This window comes from Diceros bicornis, chromosome 11 (assembly GCF_020826845.1).
Source record: "Diceros bicornis minor isolate mBicDic1 chromosome 11, mDicBic1.mat.cur, whole genome shotgun sequence".
NCBI lineage: Eukaryota > Metazoa > Chordata > Mammalia > Perissodactyla > Rhinocerotidae > Diceros > Diceros bicornis.
In genome coordinates, this window is record NC_080750.1 from 64,601,851 (window position 1) to 64,621,337 (window position 19,487).

A 19,487-nucleotide genomic window follows, 5' to 3' on the forward strand; every position below is an offset into this window, starting at 1 on the left:
TTGTAATCGTTGTCAGTATCAGTTTCAAGGAGTGTATAGAATAATAATTTTAGCTGTAGTATGAATGTTAGCTGTTTCTTTGGCTGAACTCATTTTATTTATTTATTTTATTTATTTATTTTTTTTCTATCAACCTTTTTATTTATTTTTTTTTAATTTTTGTTTATTGCAGTAACATTGGTTTACAACATTGTAAAAATTTCAGGTGTACATCACTACACCTCCACTTTTGCACAGATTACATCATGTTCACCACCAAAACACCAACTAAAACCCATCACCAACACACATGTACCGAACCATCCCCTTCACCCCCCCCCCCCCGCAACCACCAATCCAATCTCTGTCCCTATGTGTTTGTTTATTGTTGTTATTATCTACTACTTAATGAAGGAAATCATACGGTATTTGACCTTGTCCCTCTGACTTATTTCACTTTGCATTATACCCTCAATGTCCATCCATGTTGTCACAAATGGCTGGATTTCATCGTTTCTTATGGCTGAGTAGTATTCCATTGTGTATATATACCACATCTTCTTTATCCATTCGTCCCTTGATGGGCGCTTAGGTTGCTTCCAAGTCTTGGCTATTGTGAATAACACTGCAATGAACACAGGGGTGCATGTACCTTTACAAATTGGTGTTTTCAAGTTCTTTGGATAGATACCCAGCAGTGGAATAGCTGGATCATATGGTAGTTCTAACCTTGATTTTTTGAGGTATCTCCATACAGTTTTCCATAGTGGCTGCACCAGTTTGCACTCCCACCAGCAGTGTATGAGAGTTCCCTTCTCTCCACATCCTCTCCAACACATGTTGTTTCCTGTCTTGTTAATTATTGGCTGAACTCATTTTAAAATTAAGGTTTACACATAGATCCATTACCCTTTAAATAGAAGTGCATTATTTGTGGTAAACTACGTCCTCATTCATTTAGTGCCGTCTCTTATCTAGCCTTATATTTCCTGAATGCACGTGGACTTCTTTTTTCAGTGATTACCACAGATAATTAAAATTGGTTCTATTTCTATTTTGTCATGAAGTAGTCATTTACATAAATGTAGAGGTTATTATGGAATACAATGTAGTGGAGTTATGAGCTGGTGATTTTTAAACTGTCTGTCTGTCTATCTAGGGTTTGTTTAAAAAGGCTAAAACAAAACCATATTCCTTTCCAGTAATTTTGAAAAGAATTATATTACTTTGATCAATTATTACTTCTGGGAAAATTAATGTATTAAGCTATAGTATATAATTATGACAAATAGTAAACTTTTAGTCATAATTGTTTTTCTCTTAGCATATTAGTACAGGAAGCAACCTCAGAGATCACTCTTCACAAATAAGTGTGAGATGAGAATGGATCACTGGGATGATGTAGTATTACTATATAGACTCTGATATTTGGAATCACATTAACTACCTTTTGAGGAAAATCTGAAATTTGCAAGAAGGTTTTAGTGTACCATTAAGTTATTCATGTGATTCAGTATCTGATTGTGCTTAGGTGTTAAGGTAGTTAGTTGGTTTATTATTTAACATTTATCATGGAAGTGAGAGCTTTTCAGTATTTTTGCTAAATTATATGTGGGTTTGGGAAATTTAGTTACTTGAACATTAAGCATTAGGCCCTAATTCAATAATAACAAGAGTTGTAATGGCTAATGAATATGCTTTTGTCAGGAATATTTTCTTGTTATACATTTTAACATTATACAAATAGGCAATAAAAAGGGAAAACTCTCCAACATTCTTTCATCTTAACAATTCACACTCTCATTTTCTTATTTCCATTCCAGTTTGTGTTCACATGCATATGTAATTTTACATAGTTTTAATATTACAGCTTGTATTTTTGCTTCTCTTCATCTGAAATGTGAACTTAAGCTAGAGAAAAAGGGGGAAACCTGTTTTGTCATGAGATCTTGAAGTTCTATTTGTGGATATTGTTTATCTTGTCATGTTGTCTTTGAGGCTTGTACATCTCACCAGGTAACTCTGCTTGTGTTCTTCTATGTACTGTAAGAACACTCGTTCATACATTATTAACCAATCTAATTATTAAATGAGCCGAAAGTTTCACAAGCATAATTGATGGTACTAGTTAGATCAGTGACAGTCTCCTGTTCTGGGATTTGATGTTTTATAACTTTAGGTGGTTTAAAAAATATTTACTATTTATTGAGTGCCTACCAGTTGTCTAGCTTGTATTAGATAGTATGGGATCTTATTGCCTTTCCTCAAGGGGCTTCTCATGTTTAAATATGTATAAGATCAACTACCAAAATAAATAAATATGTATAAAAAGTGTTTGGAAAATACCTTTGCTGTCTCCCTAGCCTAAGGTGATGAAACCAGAAATAACACTAGAAATTTAGCTAAAGAGAAAAACAGTGAAATGGGTTATTTCAGGTGTTAGGAAGCATGGACAATAAATTTATTTCAGCAGGTATTTCTCATTGGTTTGCTTTGCATTTTTACAATACTTGATGCAGAAAGACACCAAGAAAGACACAAAGAAGAATGTGATGTCTGATAGAAGTCAGTGCTTAAGTAAATCACAGTCTGGTATCTCAGTGGAAAGACTATTATATAGCCATTAAATATGATGAAAGTCAAAATCGTTTACTAAGAAAGCCTGTTTTCTATGTTAGCAGAAAAAGCAGAATGTAAAATGGTGTATGTAATTGTGTGATTGAATCTACTATTATGATTATTGCTATGTAAAAATGTAAACAGGAATGGGCAAGGGCTAGAAAAAAACATGAAAAACTGAGATTGATTGTTCTTGTTGGGGGAATTTTATTTCCTGAAAACTTTCTGTTAGTGTTGTCTAGTATTGTAGTGTTCAGTTTTTTAAAGTGTGCTTTATGGTTCATGCTCGTAAGGAAATGACTGTCATGTGAAAAGATAAGATTAAAAGGTAAACACCTATAGCAGATTGCTAGTTATGGAGTGCCAGGTTGAGTGACAGGGAAATACAGGAGTTTAGAGGTGTGAGAGATCCCTGCAAGCCTCGTGATTAGGGAAGGCTTCCCTGGGGCCCGAGAACTTTGGTTAGACTTGGAGGAAGGAAGCTTTGGATTGGAATGGATGCATGGTGGGAGGGCAGGGGGAACATTGGTTCTTTGAGGAGGAAGTATGGCCTGAGAGTGAAGGCACAGAGACACGAATGAGCCAGGCAAGTTTAGGCAGCAGAGACAAGATTAGCCTGCCAGAAAGGAGGCTTCTGTGAGGTTCACTAGAGAAGGATGAGATTAGAAAGGCAGGGCAAAATTGCAGGGAGCCCTGAATGCTAGCTAGGCCCAGAAGTCTGGGTTTAGAGTGGCTGGTCCAGGTGCTCTATTTAGTGTTTTAGAACTTCGTAGGGGTCTCGGACGCAAGTATGAAGGAGAAAGATTCCCAGATCTCAGGGGAAGATGGAAAGCATGGGTAGATAACTGATTCGGGACATAGCCGAGCAACATTTAAGAGCGCGTGGTGAAAACGAAGCAATGTGAATAGGAAGAATGAGGAGGCTGGTGAAAACCAAATAGTGAATCAAGAGACGAGGTAAAACTAAAGAAGGAGGAGGAAGCTTAGAATACCCTGGCAGTCAGTGAAGAAACAGATGATCCTTAGGAAATGAAGGGGTAGGGTAGGGCGGGAGAATCTGTTTGGAATAGGAAGGTGTTTTTGATCCTGAGAGCATTGGTGGTTCTTAAGCCTCCTCAGAGATAACTGATGTTGGAGTTACGGATGACTGTGGATGGAAATTTTTAACATATTTTCTAAAAGAGGAGATACTTGTTTTATTAGCATCTGCTTGATATGCTAATGGAGAATGAGACACACGTCTATTACAACACTTTTGTTTCTACTGTCAACTCAGTGACTGAAATTGGGATTTATACACATAGGACCAGAGGCTTTTGGAGAAGAAAGTACAAGTTTATAAAATAAAATAAAATTTGTTTGAATTGGCATTTACTTTTACCCCCTCACCTCCATAAAACAATGACTAATGTCTGACTTTTCCGCTTAAGTTCTGAAGATGAAAGAAACCACTGACAAAACTATTTGTTAAGCAGACGAATTGAGATGGTTATTGAGTGGAGATGGATTTATTATTGATCTCTATGCTTACTGATCACATTCCCCTTGTGTTCAACAGAGCATGTTTTAAAAAAAAAACTTGGCAAAGATGAGCAGTACAATCTGTGGGGAAGTATGTGACACTAACTGGTCTGTGGGACACAAATCCATGATTTAATTGGTATTGGGCTTTAATTCTCAGAAGCTGTAGATATCTTTAAAAGATGGTATTAATTAGCCCATGCAATTCATCACGTGTTGATTGAGGAAAAAATAGCCACTTTTTAGAAACTGTCTATTTGTGAGCTACAGAGTTGGTACTTTTTATACCTTATTTTATTCTTCAAAGAAAACTTTGAAAGGTAGTTATAGAATTACTATTTAACAGAATCTCAGAGAGGTTAACTCCCCAAATTACAAAACCAGTATTTTGGAGCCTGAATGTCACCTACTTTGCCATTAAAGCCTGTGCTTTTACTACTATATTGGATATGATGATCTTTAAAGGGACCTTGCATTCCTGAGTTTACATAATTTTCGAAGATGTGCAGCATACACGAGAAGCATAAGTCATGATCTTTGACCGAAGGAGCTCACTGTCTTGTTGGTAATAAGAGATGCACAGATGAGTCAATTATAAGAATATGTGTACACAATGCAGTGATGACAGTGCATTATGAATTAAAGAAATGAAAGTAGGACTTGAGAATGATGAGGAATGAGTTGAAGACAGTGGGCAAGGAGGAAGGCATGGCAGGTGCGGTGCACAATATGAGTTGTTGGAGTTAGCAAAACGTGGATGTAGGAATTAGCAAGACATTTGCAAGAACAGTGAGGAAGTTAGCCTGACTTCAGGAAGGAGACAGTATCTATATAATTAACAGTTATTGAGAGGTTACTGTGCACTGACACGGTCGCAAGCACTGAACTAGATCATTTCAGTTAATCTTCACAACAATGCTAGGAAGCATTTACAGTGTAACTCCATTTTACAGATGAGAAAAGGAGAACTTAGACAAGCTTAGCAACCTGCCCCAAATCACATAACTATCAAGTGGAGAAATGGGATTGAAACGTAGGTGGTTCAACTTGAGAGCCCCAGCCCTTAAATTCTGTGCTTTCTTGGAAAAGCTGGAAGAGTACAGGGAGTGGGAGTGATGGAAGTTGGCCTTACTGAAGTAGAGAGGTTTGTGGGGAGTAGAGGAATATGAAGTTATTTAGGTGAGGTACAGGCAGATTCAGAAGGGTCTTGAACATGGTTTGAGGAGTACAGTGGCTATAGGTTTTTGAATAGAGCAGTGGCACTGTTAAAGTGATGATTTAGGAAGATGAATTAATCTCTGTGTCTTTACCCTGCTTCTAAGCTAGTAAGTTAGCTTGCTTGTTTCACGTGTGCTGGTAGAAGACCTAGGACTTCTGGGTCAGATGACTTCCTCATGGCACAGCAAGCTGTGTGAGCAGTTCCCTTTGTCTGCAGGTCCCATAGGGGTGACATGGAGGGGTCCAGATGGATGCTGTGCAGGCAGTGGGTTTGCGTTGCATCTGAGGAACACTGAGCTTGGGGAATCCATTGCTCTTAAGTAGTAAGCAAGCCTGCTCTTTGTCCCAGAGGACTTTGTCCCTCAAGGTTGCTGGCTGCAAACACATTCCTGCAAGATAGGCTGGGTAAAGAGCATTTATGGCCGTGTATTCTAGATATACCCAGCAAGAACATGTCAAGGTGGTATGAAAGCAACTGAAATTTAGAAAATATAGGAAGACTGCAAAGCTGATGATTTAGATGACTAAGTGAATGAATGCTGGTGAGATCAGAAGTATAGCAGAAGCAAGTTTTAGGGTGGAGGTGTAGGAAATGATGAGTTCTGTTCTTGGACATTCAACAGTATTTCGTCAGTGCTTATCATGTGCCATACCCTGCACCTACAACTGTAAGATATAGTGCATACCTGGAAGAAACGCAACAGACTTGTTGAGTTTTAGGTGTCTGAAGTGCAGCCAAGTAGATGGATCCAGAAGGCTCTTGTATCTATGAGTCTGAAACTAAGGGACTGGAGATATGTTTGTTATTACTATATTTAGAAGATATCATACCAAAATTAAGGCATGTGTGAAGGAGGAGGTCACAGAGGCCAAGAAAAGAGACATAAGGGGAAGCAGGTGAAAGTATTGTTGAAACCCAGGGAGAAAAGCATGTCAAAGAAGGAATGATCAGTAGTCAGATATCCCAGGAACGGCATCTGTGATAACCATGATAACGCTGAATTGCGGTCAGGGGGTTTGGCATCATGGCAGTCAATGGTAATTTTCAGAAGAATACTTTTGACTGAATGAATTAGTGTTGGTGTGTTGGTAGTAGGCTGAGAAATAAGTGGGCATGCCCATATGGAGACAGTGAATGTACGTGAATATTCTTTCAGGAAGCTCCACGTAGAAGGGAAGGGTAAAGAGTGATATTTAAAGGTGTGCTTAGGTACAGGCCATTTTTAAAAAAAATCCTGGAGAAGATTTTTGAGCGTTGTTATAGAAAGAGAGAAAGAACCAATAGGAGAGGGAAAATTTTGAAATATTGGAGGAAGAGGATAATTATATAATGAGAAAACCCTGGAGTGCTTAATTTTCTTGATGAGATAGAATATGAGGTTATTTATTGAGAATAAGAATTGGGTTGGCTGGGATCTTCAGAGTAGTGAGTGTTTAGAAATGTGGTTGAAGGACTCTAACCATATTTTGTATCTGTTGAGAGCGGTGAGGTCATTCCTTTGAAGTTTTTTTTAAAGATGTAATTCACATATCAAAAGTGTACAATTCAATGGGTTTCAGTGTATTTGCAGAGTCTTGAAACCATCACCACTATCCAATTCCAGAACATTTTCATCGTCCCAAAGAGAGACTCGCCCACTAGCAATTATTCTCCATCCACCCCCTACTCCCCCCCCCCCCCCACCCCGGCCCTGCAGCCCCTGGCAACCACTAATCTACTTCTTGTCTCAAGGGATTTGTCTATTCTGGACATTTCATATAAATGGAATTATACAGTATGTGGACTTTTGTATTTGACTTCTTTCGCTTGGCATAATATAGTCAGTGTTTGTGCACATTGTAGCGTGAATCAATACTTCATTCCTTTTTAAAGCTGAATAATAGTTTGTGATATGGATATGCCACATTTTGTTTACCCATTCATTAGTTGATGGGCATTTGGCTTGTTTCCACTTTTTGGTTATTATGAATAATACTGCTATGAACATTTATATATACATTTTTGTGTGGATGTATACTTTCATTTCTCTTTCATTTTGTATGTATATATGTATAAGTGGAATTGCTGGCTCATATAGTAACTAACTTTTGAGAAACTGCTGAATTGTTTTCCAAGCTTCCTGCACTATTTTGCATTCCCACCAATAGTGTATGAAGGTTCCAATTTCTCCATGTCCTCGCCAGCACTTGTTATTGCCCCTCTTTTTTGATTATTGCCATCCTAGTGGGTGTGAAGTGGTATCTCATTGTGATTTTGATTTGCAGTTCACCAATGTCTAATGATGTTGAGCATCTTTTCACGTGCTTATTGGCCATTTGTATATCTTTGGAGGGATCTGTATTCAAGCCCTCTCCCTATTTTAAAAATTGAGTTGTCTTTTTATTATTATTATTTTTTGGTGTGTGTGAGGAAGATCAGCCCTGAGTTAACATCCATGCTAATCCTCCTCTTTTTGCTGAGGAAGACCGGCTCTGAGCTAACATCTATTGCCAATCCTCCTCCTTTTTTTTTTTGTCCCCCCAAAGCCCCAGTAGATAGTTGTATGTCATAGTTGCACATTCTTCTAGTTGCTGTACGTGGGACGCGGCCTCAGCATGGCCGGAGAAGCGGTGCATCGGTGCCCACCCGGGATCTGAACCCCGGCTGCCAGTAGCGGAGCGTGGGCACTTAACCACTAAGCCACGGGGCGGCCCAGTCTTTTTATTATTGAGTTGTAAGAATTCTTAATATATTCTAGATACCTGTCCCTTATCACGTATATGATTTACACATGTTTTCTTGGTTTTGTGGGTTGCCTTTTCATTCTCTTAATGGTGTCCTTTGAAGCACAAAAATTTTTCATTTTGATGTGGTCTACTTTATCTGTTTTTTTCTTTTGTTGCTTGTGCTTTTGACGTTATAGCTGAGAAACAATTACCTAACCCAAGGTCGTGTGGATTTGTGCCTATGTTTTCTTCTAAGAGTTTTATAGTTTTAGCTCTTACATTTAGGTCTCTGATCCATTTGGAGTTCGTTTTTGAATGTGGTGTGAGGTAGAGGTCCATTTTCATTCTTTTGCATGTGGCTATCCAATTGTCCCAGCACCATTTGAAAAGACTATACTTTCCGCATTGGATTGTCTTGGCACCCTTGTTGAAAATCAGTTGACTATAAATGTGACAGTATGTTTCTGGACTCTCAATTCTATTCTGTTGATTTATGTGTCTGTCCTTATGTTAGTACCACACTGTCTTGATTACTCTAGCTTTGTAGTAAGTTTGAAATTGATGAGTATAGTCTTTCTATTCTGTTGTTCTTTTTCAAGCTTGTTTTGGCTGTTCTGGTGTTTTGCCTTCTAAGTTTTTAAATACCTATTTCCTAGCCCTCCGAAGTTGATTAGTTTCTTGAATATACACATTTTATGTTTTGGGCCACATAGATTAATTATTTTCGTACTATAACTTCTTTTCCCCTTATCAGGCATACTGTCTTGGATCTTCCTTCATTTCTCAGTCTTTTCTTTAGCCATATTAGAGCTCAGTTATATATGTCTGTATTTTTTTGGTGAGGAAGATTCACCCTGAGCTAACATCTGTGCCAGTCTTCATCTATTTTGTATGTGGGTCACCGCCTCAGCGTGGTTGACTAGTGGTGTATGTCTGCGCCCTGGATCTGAACCTGCAAACCTGGGCTGCCAAAGCGGAGCTCGTGGAACTTAACCACTATGCCACAGGCTGGCCCCAGTATATTTTTAATTATTTTATTGAGGTCACATTGGTTTATAACATTGTATAAATTTCAGGTGTACATTATTTTATTTCGGCTTCTATATAGACTGCATCATGTTCACCACCTAAAGTCTAGTTTCCATTCGTCACCATATATATGTGCCTCTTTACCCCTTTTGCTCTCCTGCCCCCTACCCCTCAGTTACATTTTTATTTTTTATTTATTGAATAAATTTTCATGTTCACTGGTAGAACATAAAAATAGGTGATTAGGATATTTTATATATCTCTTACTGGAAAGTATACTACCAATTTGGTTTTTTACCTATGTGGCATCACATAATTTTTTTTCTCCCTGGGTCAGTGGCCTCAAGGGGGTCCCAAGCAACTTTATAAGTATAGTAAAGAAGTATGTCATAGTCTGTATTCTGCCAATAAGAGTATTGTATTGTAGTTGGGAAAACAAGTCCTTCATACATGAAATATCAGTGATGAATATTTTATTCATATGAGCATGCATAGACATGTAAAAGTATTAGGCATGTGGCACAAATTAGTTGAAAATGGAACCATATATAGCATGCAAAGTTTGCAATTTAATTAAAATGTGAATCTTACAAATAATTTACTATTTTCCCTTTAAAAATGGACCCTCGTGAATTTAAGAGTAAGTCATATTTAGCTTTTTAGAAACGTGACGGGTAGGTAAAGGGAGGTACGTTTATATTTCTGAGTAGTAGAGTTGGTTTGAAAATTATTATTAATTTTCTGGAGAATTACAAAAGCAGGTTACTAAATGGGAAACTCAGAATTATTTTGTCCACACTGAGAATGATGCATTTCCCCAGATGGAGTATGAATTATGTAAAGGGAGTCTCGCAGGCCCTGCCCGTCTTTTACTATGATGTCATTGAAGAATGAGCCACAGCTGATTTATGCATTGAAGAAAGACTTGTTTCAAATTATTGTTCACTTCTACAGGTGACTAATTTGCTGGCTGAATAAGCTGAGTTGTCAGCTGTAGATATTTCAATATTCATCTTGAGGAACTTGACCTAGAAAGGGGTCCTGTTTGGGCAATAATATGGGATCTTTAATCTTAGTGGAGTAAATTTCTTTTCTTTAAGGACTCATGAACACATCAAAGCATTCGTGGTTCTGAGTACTATAAAGCTTGATTAGTCATGACGTGTTACTTAACCTTAAGATCACTCTGGTTTTTTATTGGTTTTCAGACATAGTTCTAATTAAATCCCAATCTCATTATTTTAGGCTTTACTAGGAATAAACTGTTGTCCATGTGTTCCTTATTATAATAATGATGAGTATTTAGTACTATTTTTTTATTGTGGTAAAGTTTACATAACATAAGGTTTACCATCTTAAACCACTTTTAAGTGTACAGTTCATTGGCATTAAGTTCATTCACATTGTTGTGCAACCATCACCACCATCCATCTCTAGAACTTTTTTTGTCTTGCAAACCTGAAACTCCATACCCATGAAGCATCACCTCCCCTGTTGCCTCTTCAGCCCAGCCCCTGGCAACTACCATCCTACTTTCTTTCTCTATGAATTTGACTACTCTAGATACCTCATGTAAGTGGAATCATACAATATTTGTCCTTTTGTGACTGGCTTATTTAACTCAGCAGAATGTCTTCAAGGTTCATCCAGGTTTTAGGAGAATTTCGTTCCTTTTTAAGATTGAATAATATTCCGTTGAATGTATATACCACATTTTGTTTATTCATTCATTGATGGACACTTGGGTTGCTTCCATCTTTTGGCTATTGTGAATAATAATACTTCTATGAACACGGGTGTACTTGAATGCTGTTTTTGCAAAGGCAATGCATAGCAGCTGGGTCCTTATCTTTTTAATCTAAGTATTGTTCCAAACTAAGAGGAAGATGTTTATCTTTTGGATTTTTGTTAGATGTTTTTTTAAAAAAAAGTTTTAACTTTTAAAATTCAGATTAAATTTAAGGCCTAAATTTGTTACTGCTCTTTAATCACTGCTTTGCTTTCTGAGCAGTATAGAGCAAGTAGTTTTCCATGGAGAAAGTGTCATGTTTAGAATTTTGTAGCAGTATAATTTAATTCAACCAACTAGTAACATTTGATGGTATACTCGCTATAGCATTTTATATTAAAATGCTTTTCAAATATCTGATCCTTAAACTCTTCAAATCTCACTGCTTTTATTTGCTTGGGTGTGTGTCCTAGATGTTCCACCCGTATTCTAAATAGTCTTGTGAAAAGCCTTCTGTTAACGTCTATCCATCAGTCAGCAGAGTCAGGGTGGAATTTTGTTTGATTACAAAAACTGAGCTAATGAAGTGAAGATAGTTGTTTGTATTTAAAGGCCACTTTTGATGGATGTTAAATATAGGGACATTTGTAAGTGTTGCAGTCTTGAGGAAAAAATGAGTTTAGGTTGGATATTAGGTGATTCTTTGTCTCATATAGGATTTTCCAGGGATTGGTTCCTTAATCATTCCATTTAATGCTTCCAAATTATTAGTTGTATCTAGTGAAGTCATGAGGCAGAGGAGGCAGGAGCCATGAAGAGGATAGGGGAAAAGCATACAGATATGGAAGGAAAATATTTCGATTTCTTCTCAAAGATCGTTTGAAATGAAGGCAGAGCACTTAGTGGAGAAAATTTTTGTTTTGTTTTGTTTATTGCAGTAACATTGGTTTATAACATTGTATAAATTTCAGGTGTACATCATTATACTTCTATTTCTGCATAGATTACATCATGTTCACCACCCAAATACTAATTACAACCCATCACCACACACATGTGCGGAATTATCCCTTTCGCCCTCCTCCCTTCCCCCTCCCTCTCTGGTAACCACCAATCCATCTCTGTCTCTATGTGTTTGTTTGTTGTTGTTATTATCTACTACTTAATGAAGGAGATCATATGGTATTTGACCTTCTTAGTGGAGAAAATTTGATTTGCAGTTTTTCAGGCATGCTTTCTAAATGTATACTTCTGCATACAGAGCTATACATGCAGCTCCTCTGCTCAGACAAAATGTTCTTGCAAGAAACTAATAACTAACTTTGTGGTGGGTGGTGAGATAGTAGATTCTGAGTCACAGTACAGTTTCCGGAGAATCCATTTGTGTATGATACAGATTTGACTGTAAGGGGCCAACCAATATAATATGGTCATTACCATTAAAGAGTAATATTAGCAAAGTATGATGATTGCAAACTTTCTTGAGCTCTGGGCGTAAGAAAAGGAAGAAGTAAAATTACATGTTTGTAAAGTTTTTGCAGTAAGGCTGAGACTTTCTTGTATGGCTTCTATGATAGTCTGGAGTGGATTTAAACACAAAGCATCAGAAATAGACTTTAGTACTAGTTGACCACAGTGGAACATTTGCCTTTTTGGGGTTAGTCTTCCATATGTGGGTAAAACATAGCTCTACAGATTTCTTTTCAGTTCTTTTAGTCTGAAAAATGTATTGGCTAAAAGTACTAAATTTTTGGTACTTCTAGAATATATCTTTGAAAACAAATGTAGAATAACTGATATGAGAAAAGTTAAGTTGTGACACGTACAGGGAGGGAAATCTTTGTTTTTGTTGTTTTTGCATTTGTCTCAGTTATATAAGGTAAAAGGAAAAAAGAAATGACCTTTCCTGGCAGTGGAAATACTCTTAACTTATAATAGTATGACATTGACCTTTGGCCAAGGTTCTTTGGGAAATACAAAATAACTCCAATGTAATGCAGCTCCTTTCCTTAGAGTTTATCTTTTGGTGGTGGAGATAAGGCAAACAGAAACAGTTTCATACTTTGGGGCAGAAAAATACAAGAATATAAAAATATGAGAACATAAACATTACGTGGCCTATACTTTTTGAAAAAAAATAGCTTTGAGATCTAATTCACATATACAATTCAACCAGTCCATTGGTTTTTATCATACTCACACAGTTCTGCAACTATCAACACAGTCAATTTTAGGTACATCTTCATACCCCCAATAGAAAATCATACCTGTGTACAGCATGGTGACTATAGTTAATAATAACTGTGTTGCATATATGAAAGTTGCTAAGAGAGTAGATCTTAAAAGTTCTCATCACAAGGGAAAAAAATTTTGTAACTACGTATGGTACTGATGTTAACTAAACTTATTGTTATCGTTTTGCAATATATACAAATATTGAATCATTATGTTGTACACTTGAAACTAATATAATGTATATGTCGATTATACCTCAATTAAAAAAAAAAAGAAAACCATACCCATTATCAGTCACTCCCTACCCCTAGGCAATAACTAGTCTATTTTCTGTCTCTTGTTTGCCTAGTCTGGGCATTTCAAATAAGTGGAATCATATAATATGTGGTCTTTTGTGACTGGCTTCTTTCACTTAGCACATGCTTCATCCATGTTGTAGTAAGTATCAATACCTTATTTCTTTTATTTGCCAAATAATGTTCCATTTTATGGCTATACCACATTTATCCATTCGTTAGTTGATGGACATTTGGATTGTTTCCACTTTTTGGTTGTTATGAATAGCCAAATAATAGTGCTGTGAACATTCATGTACAAGCTTTGTGTGGACCTATGTTGTCATTTCTCTTGGGTATATATCTAGGAGTGGAATTGGTGGATCATATGCTAACTCTATGTTTAACCTTTTGAGGAACTGCCAGACTGTTTTCCAAAGTGACTGCACCATTTTACATTTCTGTCAGTGATAATATGAGGGTTCTAATTTCTCCACATTCTCACCAACACTTGTTATTATTTGTCTTTTTGATTATAGTTATGCTAGTGGGTGTGAAATGGTATCTCTTTGTGGTTCTGGTTTGCAGTTCCCCAATGTCTAATGATGTTGAGCATCTCTTCTTCTGCTTATTGGCCATTTTTGTATCTTTTTTTGGAGAGATAACTATTCAGGTCCTTTGCCCATTCAAAAGTTTTTTTTGTCTTTTTATTATTTGAGTTCTAAGAGTTCTTTATATTTTTAGATGCAAGTCCCTTATTGGATATGTGATTTACAAATATTTGTTCAATTCTGTGGCTTTTCTTTTTTTCTTGTGAGGAAGATTAGATAACATCTGTTGCCAGTCTTCCTCTTTTTGCTGAGGAAGATTGGCCCTGGGCTAACATCTGTGCCCATCTTCCTCTACTTTATATAGGATGCCGCCACAGCATGGCTTGATAAGCAGTGCATAGATCTGTGCCCGGGATCCAAACCTGCGAACGTGGGCCGCCGAAGTGGAGTGCACAAACTTAACCACTAGGCCACCGGGCTGGCCCTGGGTTGTCTTTTTACTCTCTTGATGGTGTCCTTTGAAGCACAAAAGTTTTTCATTTTGGTGAGGTTCAGTTTATCTATTTTTTTCTTTTGTTGCTTGTACTTTTGATGCCTACGAAACCATTACCTAACCCAAGGTGATATGGATTTTCCTTGTGTTTTCTTCTGAGAGTTTTATAGTTTTAGCTCTTACACATTTATGTCTGTGATCTATTGGACTTAAGTTTTGTGTATGGTGTTTATTCTTTTGCGTGTGGATATCCAGTTGTCCCACCACCATAGGTTGAAAAGACTATACTATACTTTCCCCATTGGATTGTCTTGACACCATTGTCAAAATCATTTGGCCATAAATGTTTCGGTATATTTCTAGACTCTGTGTTCTGTTGATCTATATCTTTATCCTTCTGTCCTTCTAGTAGTACCACACTGTCTTGATTACTGTAGCTTTGTAGTAAGTTTGAAATTGGTGAGTGTAGTCTTTCTACCTACAAGTGAGGTAGAAAGTTCTTCTTTTTCAAGATTGTTTTGACTGTTCTGGGTCTCGCACATTTCTCATGCAGAAGTTCTTCTTTTTCAAGATTGTTTTCACTGTTCTGGGTCTTGTGCATTTCCATGTAGATTTTAGGATAAGCTTGTTAATTTTTGTAAGAAACAAAAGCCAACTGGGATTTTGATAGGGATTGCCTTGAATCTTGTAGACCAATCTGGGGAGTATTGCCATCTTAACAGAATTAAGTCTTTCAATTCATGAATATAAGACATCTTGCCATTTATTTAAGTCTTTAGTTTCTTTCAATAATGTTTTGGAATGGTCAGTGTACAAGTCTTGTACTTCTTTTAAATTTATTCCTAAGTATTTAAATCTTTTTGATGCTATTATAAATGAAATTATTTTCTTAACTTTGTTTCTGGGTATTTCATTGCCAATGTATAGAGACACAACTGATTTTTGTATATTGATCTTGTATCCTACAACTTTGCATAACTTGTTTATTCTAATAGTTTTTTAGTGGATTCCTTAGGATTTTCTATATACAAGATCATATCATCTGCAAATAGAGATAGTTTTACTTCTTTCTTTCCAATCTGGATGCCTGAGTTTTTCTTGCCTGAGTACCCTGAGCAGGACTTCTAGTACAGTGTTGAAGAGAAGTCGCAGCAGTAGATGTCCTTGTCTTAATCCCGATGTTAGAGGGTAAGCGTTCAGTCTTGCACCATTAAGTGTGATGTTAGCTGCCGGTTTTTGTAGATGCGCTTTATTAAGTTGAGGAAGTTCTCCTCTATTCCTAGTTTGTTGAGTGTTTTTATCATGAAAGAGTGTTGAATTTTTGTCAAATGCCTTTTCTGAAATAAATTACTTTAAGAAATGACTATTTTTCCTGTTTTTTTTTTTTTCTTTCTTTTTTTCCCCTGCAGAAATTGACTTGCATACCAAATGTGTGGTGGATGTAGATGCAAACAAGGTTATTCTTAGTCCTGTAAACACTAATCTTTCAAAAGGAGATGCCCGGTAAGTTAAGAAACAATGTTATGATCAATGGATTTTTAAATGACTGAAAGCAACAATGGCTGCTGAATTGAGTTCAATTTAGCAAGTGTTGAATTCTTACTATGTGGAGACATCCTGCTGTCAAGGCGAAGAGACGAGGCCTCTACTGTGGAATGCCTAAGTGCCAGAATGAGTGTTGTGGAGAGTAATTGTGTTAGAAGCTCAGAGAAGAGAGCTTAGGTTAGATTGTGAAGTAACTGAGGAAGGCTTCTTGAAGCAGATGATCCTGGCTGGAGGATTAGGTAAGGTGTAATTGGGAAGAAGTGGGGTAGAAAGGGAAGGCTTTCAGGTTGTTCCTCAGCTTGGGTTGCTTTTACTTCTGGCAGTTCCAATCCTGTTGGTCAGTCAGAGCACATTTCAAGTGCTGCCTTCTTCCTGAAGGCATTCCTGCAGCCCTCAGTGATTCCTCTTCTTTAAATCCATGTAAACTATAATCTGTGCTCCCAAATTTAATTATTATATATTGTTTTGGATTGTTAGTTGTAGCTTCACAGTAGAATTTAAGGTCTTGAAGGGAAGGGACTCTCTGTCAGGAGTTGAGGATGAATACTTGAGCATCGCTTCTGAATTTGGTTGATAGTATGAACGAAAGGGAGGGCAAGAGGGTGTAAAGAAAGTGAATTTGGGGAAGAAGGAAGAGATTAATTTGGTTTTCCTTGGTAAGTGAAGGGAAATTAATTTAATTAAATAAGCTGGGATCAGATTACGGGAGACCTTGAAGGCAGACAAGGAAATTTGGCCTGTATTTTTATGGGTAAGATGTCATCTTTGACAGTTTTTGAATAGTGTGATTAAGGAGGTAGATTAGGAAAAGTTGTCAGTTGTCAGTGTAGAAAATGGGTCAAAATGGGTCAAAAAGAATGGGTCAAAGTGGGGAAAGACTGGCTTTTTGTAGAGATCAGCCATATCAGAGATGTTTTTGTACTGACCCTGGAAGTGGAGAGCCCAAATTAGAGAGGCAGTGCCTGCGGTGATGCTTTGCACAAAGTAGATACTTCGTAAATACTTGTAGAAACAGTGTTGTGTATGGAAACACATACAGAAGGCACTCCATAAATGTTCTTTTGAATTGTGTTGAATTGAGTTGAAAAGAGCACTGGACTTGGAGTCAGCAAATCTGAAATGGAACCCCTATTTAACTGTGTTATTGTAGCTAGTTGTTTTTAACTTTTTTGAGCCTCATCTGTATGATGCCTGCCTTATCAGTCTCACAGAGGTGTTTTCTGAAGATCAAATTAGTGATTGTTAAAGTGCTTTGTAAAGTGTTCTCTAAATGTTCAGGTTTATTGTTATTGATGTAGGGAAGAAATTTCTTAAGTATCTCTAGGATGTGGGTACTATCAGCTATGCTGGTATTAGGGTATGAAGGGTATAGATGTGTCAGAAATGATCCTGGGACTTTGAGCCTGCTAATTAAATGACCTGTTGTCCTGAGTATTAATTGAAATCATTAATTTTGGGGCCTGTTTATTGCTCTTAGAATTTTCAATCTGGAGACTATTGTTTTATTTGGAAACGTGGGCGCCTCTGAACAAATTTGGAGGCAATATCCTATGTTAGAAAGAGTGTGGGCTTTATATATAGACTGACTTGGATTCAGATTCTGGCTTTGCCACTTGCTAGCGTGGTTATCTACCTGTGTTCCTTATTTATGAAGTGTTTTAGTTTACTACTGCTGTGTAACCAATTACCTCAAAAGCTTAGGGGCTTAAAACAACAATAATCATTTATTATCTCATGGTTTCTGTGGGTCAGTTCAGACAGGGTGCAGCAGGAATGGCTTGTCTCTGCTCCATGCTGTCTGGGACCTAGTTGGAAGACTTGAAGCCTTGGGGCTGGAATCTGGAGAAGGCTCAGTGGCCCAAGTGTGATGGTTGATGCTGCCTGTCGGCTGGAGATGTAGCTGGGGCTGTGCACAGAATACCTACTCACAATCTGGTGGCAGGTTCCAAGGGCAAGTGTCTTGAGAGAGCGAGAAAGCCAGGCAGAAGGAGTATTGCCTTTTATGTCCTAACCTTGGGATTCATGCAGTATCGCTTCTGTCACATTGTCTTGCTCAAGGCTGGTATAAAGGTCTGCGTGGTCAAGAAGAAGCAGCACAGACTTATCTCTCAGTTGAGGAACGTCAGTGTCATGTAAGAAAAGCATTGGGATGGGCTATGTGTTGTTGTGGCTATCTTTGAAAAACACAATCTACCACAAGTGTGTAATAGTATCTACATGGTAAGGTGGTTGTGAGAATAAAATGAGCTCACAGAAGCTAAAAAATATGTTTTCTTTCCTTTTGAGATCTTTAAATCTCAGGGATTTATGAAAGAATTAAGTAGCACTTTTTGGTTTCATAGAATATCTTGGGTTGGCTCTTCTTTCCATATGCTGAAAATACAAATTGAGTATTACTCAGTGCTATAGAGTACCATCTGATAAAAAACTTTAAAAGTGACAACTTCCATTAAGGTTGGTATGTAATGGTTTTTGGTGAAGTAAAGTTAAGAAACACAGCTTTTTAAAAAACAGCTTTTTATTGAAGCATGTAATATACATATAGAAAAGTGTACATAGCTTGATGAATTGTCATAAGTTGATCACACTCCTGTAACTGGCACCCAGATAAAAAACAAGACCGTTACTAGTATTACAAAAGATCACCTCATGAGAAATGCTTTTTCTTTTAATACAATATCAGGGTGAAAAGAGAAAATAGAAATTTTGGAATGTAACAGTCCAATAGTACATGTTGACTTCATTAAATTTGAAGAAAAATGGGAAGGAAAGCACAAATTGAAAGCTGTCTTATGTGATATGAGATTAATTATAGTTTACCTTGTAGAATGACTAATCCATAAAGCAAGTTATGGTTTTATAGGAGTTCTATTTGTGACTGGAGAGCCAGGGATTTGAAATTAACTTGTAAGTGATTTGAGTCAGTTTAAATTATAGTCAGAAAGGCTCAGATTAATATTTTTGCTTTAAAAGCTACAATATCCTTGCTTTTAGAATAGTATCCAATTCTATTAATCTAAAACTGTGACTAATTTTATATGTATGCTTAACTCAAGTTAGTATACTTTGAAAGTGAGCGTGTATAAATTTTAAAACAAAAATTTGTGTTTTTCTGATTAATTTTGCATTAACTTCTGAAAATTGCATGATTTAATGTTTGTGCTTATTAAAACTGATAGAAGCCATGGTTAAATGAATGGTTGAACCGTTTCCAGTTTAACAGCTTAATCGTGGGGATTCAGGAAACATTTTTGCTGTACTATATATGGAATTTCAAAACTGCTTTGAAAAATAAGATACTTAATATTCAGAAAATTAATAACACAAGGCTCAGAGGAGATTAAGAACCTTAACTTTGGAGCCAGACATCCTGGATTGAATCTCAGCTCTACCACTTAACATGTGTGATATGGAGCAAGTTACTTAATTTTCCTCTGCCTCAGTTTATTCATTTCTAAAGTGATTATAGTAATACTTGCCTATAGGTTGTTATGAGGATTAAATGAGTGAAAATATGTAAAATGGCAGTGCCTGGTATACAATAAACCATATATAAATGTTAGCTATTACTTGGAGTATTATTGTTA

General features: G+C 36.9%; 1 protein-coding gene across 3 annotated transcripts in view; it reads left to right on the top strand.

Annotated features, from left to right (window-relative positions):
• KIF13B (kinesin family member 13B) overlaps nt 1-19,487 on the top strand; it is a 196,265-nt gene that overhangs the window by 1,929 nt on the left and 174,849 nt on the right. Inside the window, exon 2 of one of the 3 annotated variants that reach the window (XM_058550417.1) lies at nt 15,765-15,858. The exons of 1 other annotated variant lie outside the window; for it this stretch is intronic. In XM_058550417.1, coding sequence (XP_058406400.1) covers nt 15,765-15,858 — 94 coding nt within the window. Of the gene's footprint in view, nt 1-15,764; nt 15,859-19,487 lie in introns of those variants that run through there. One more of the 3 variants, XM_058550416.1, reaches the window with a different exon arrangement.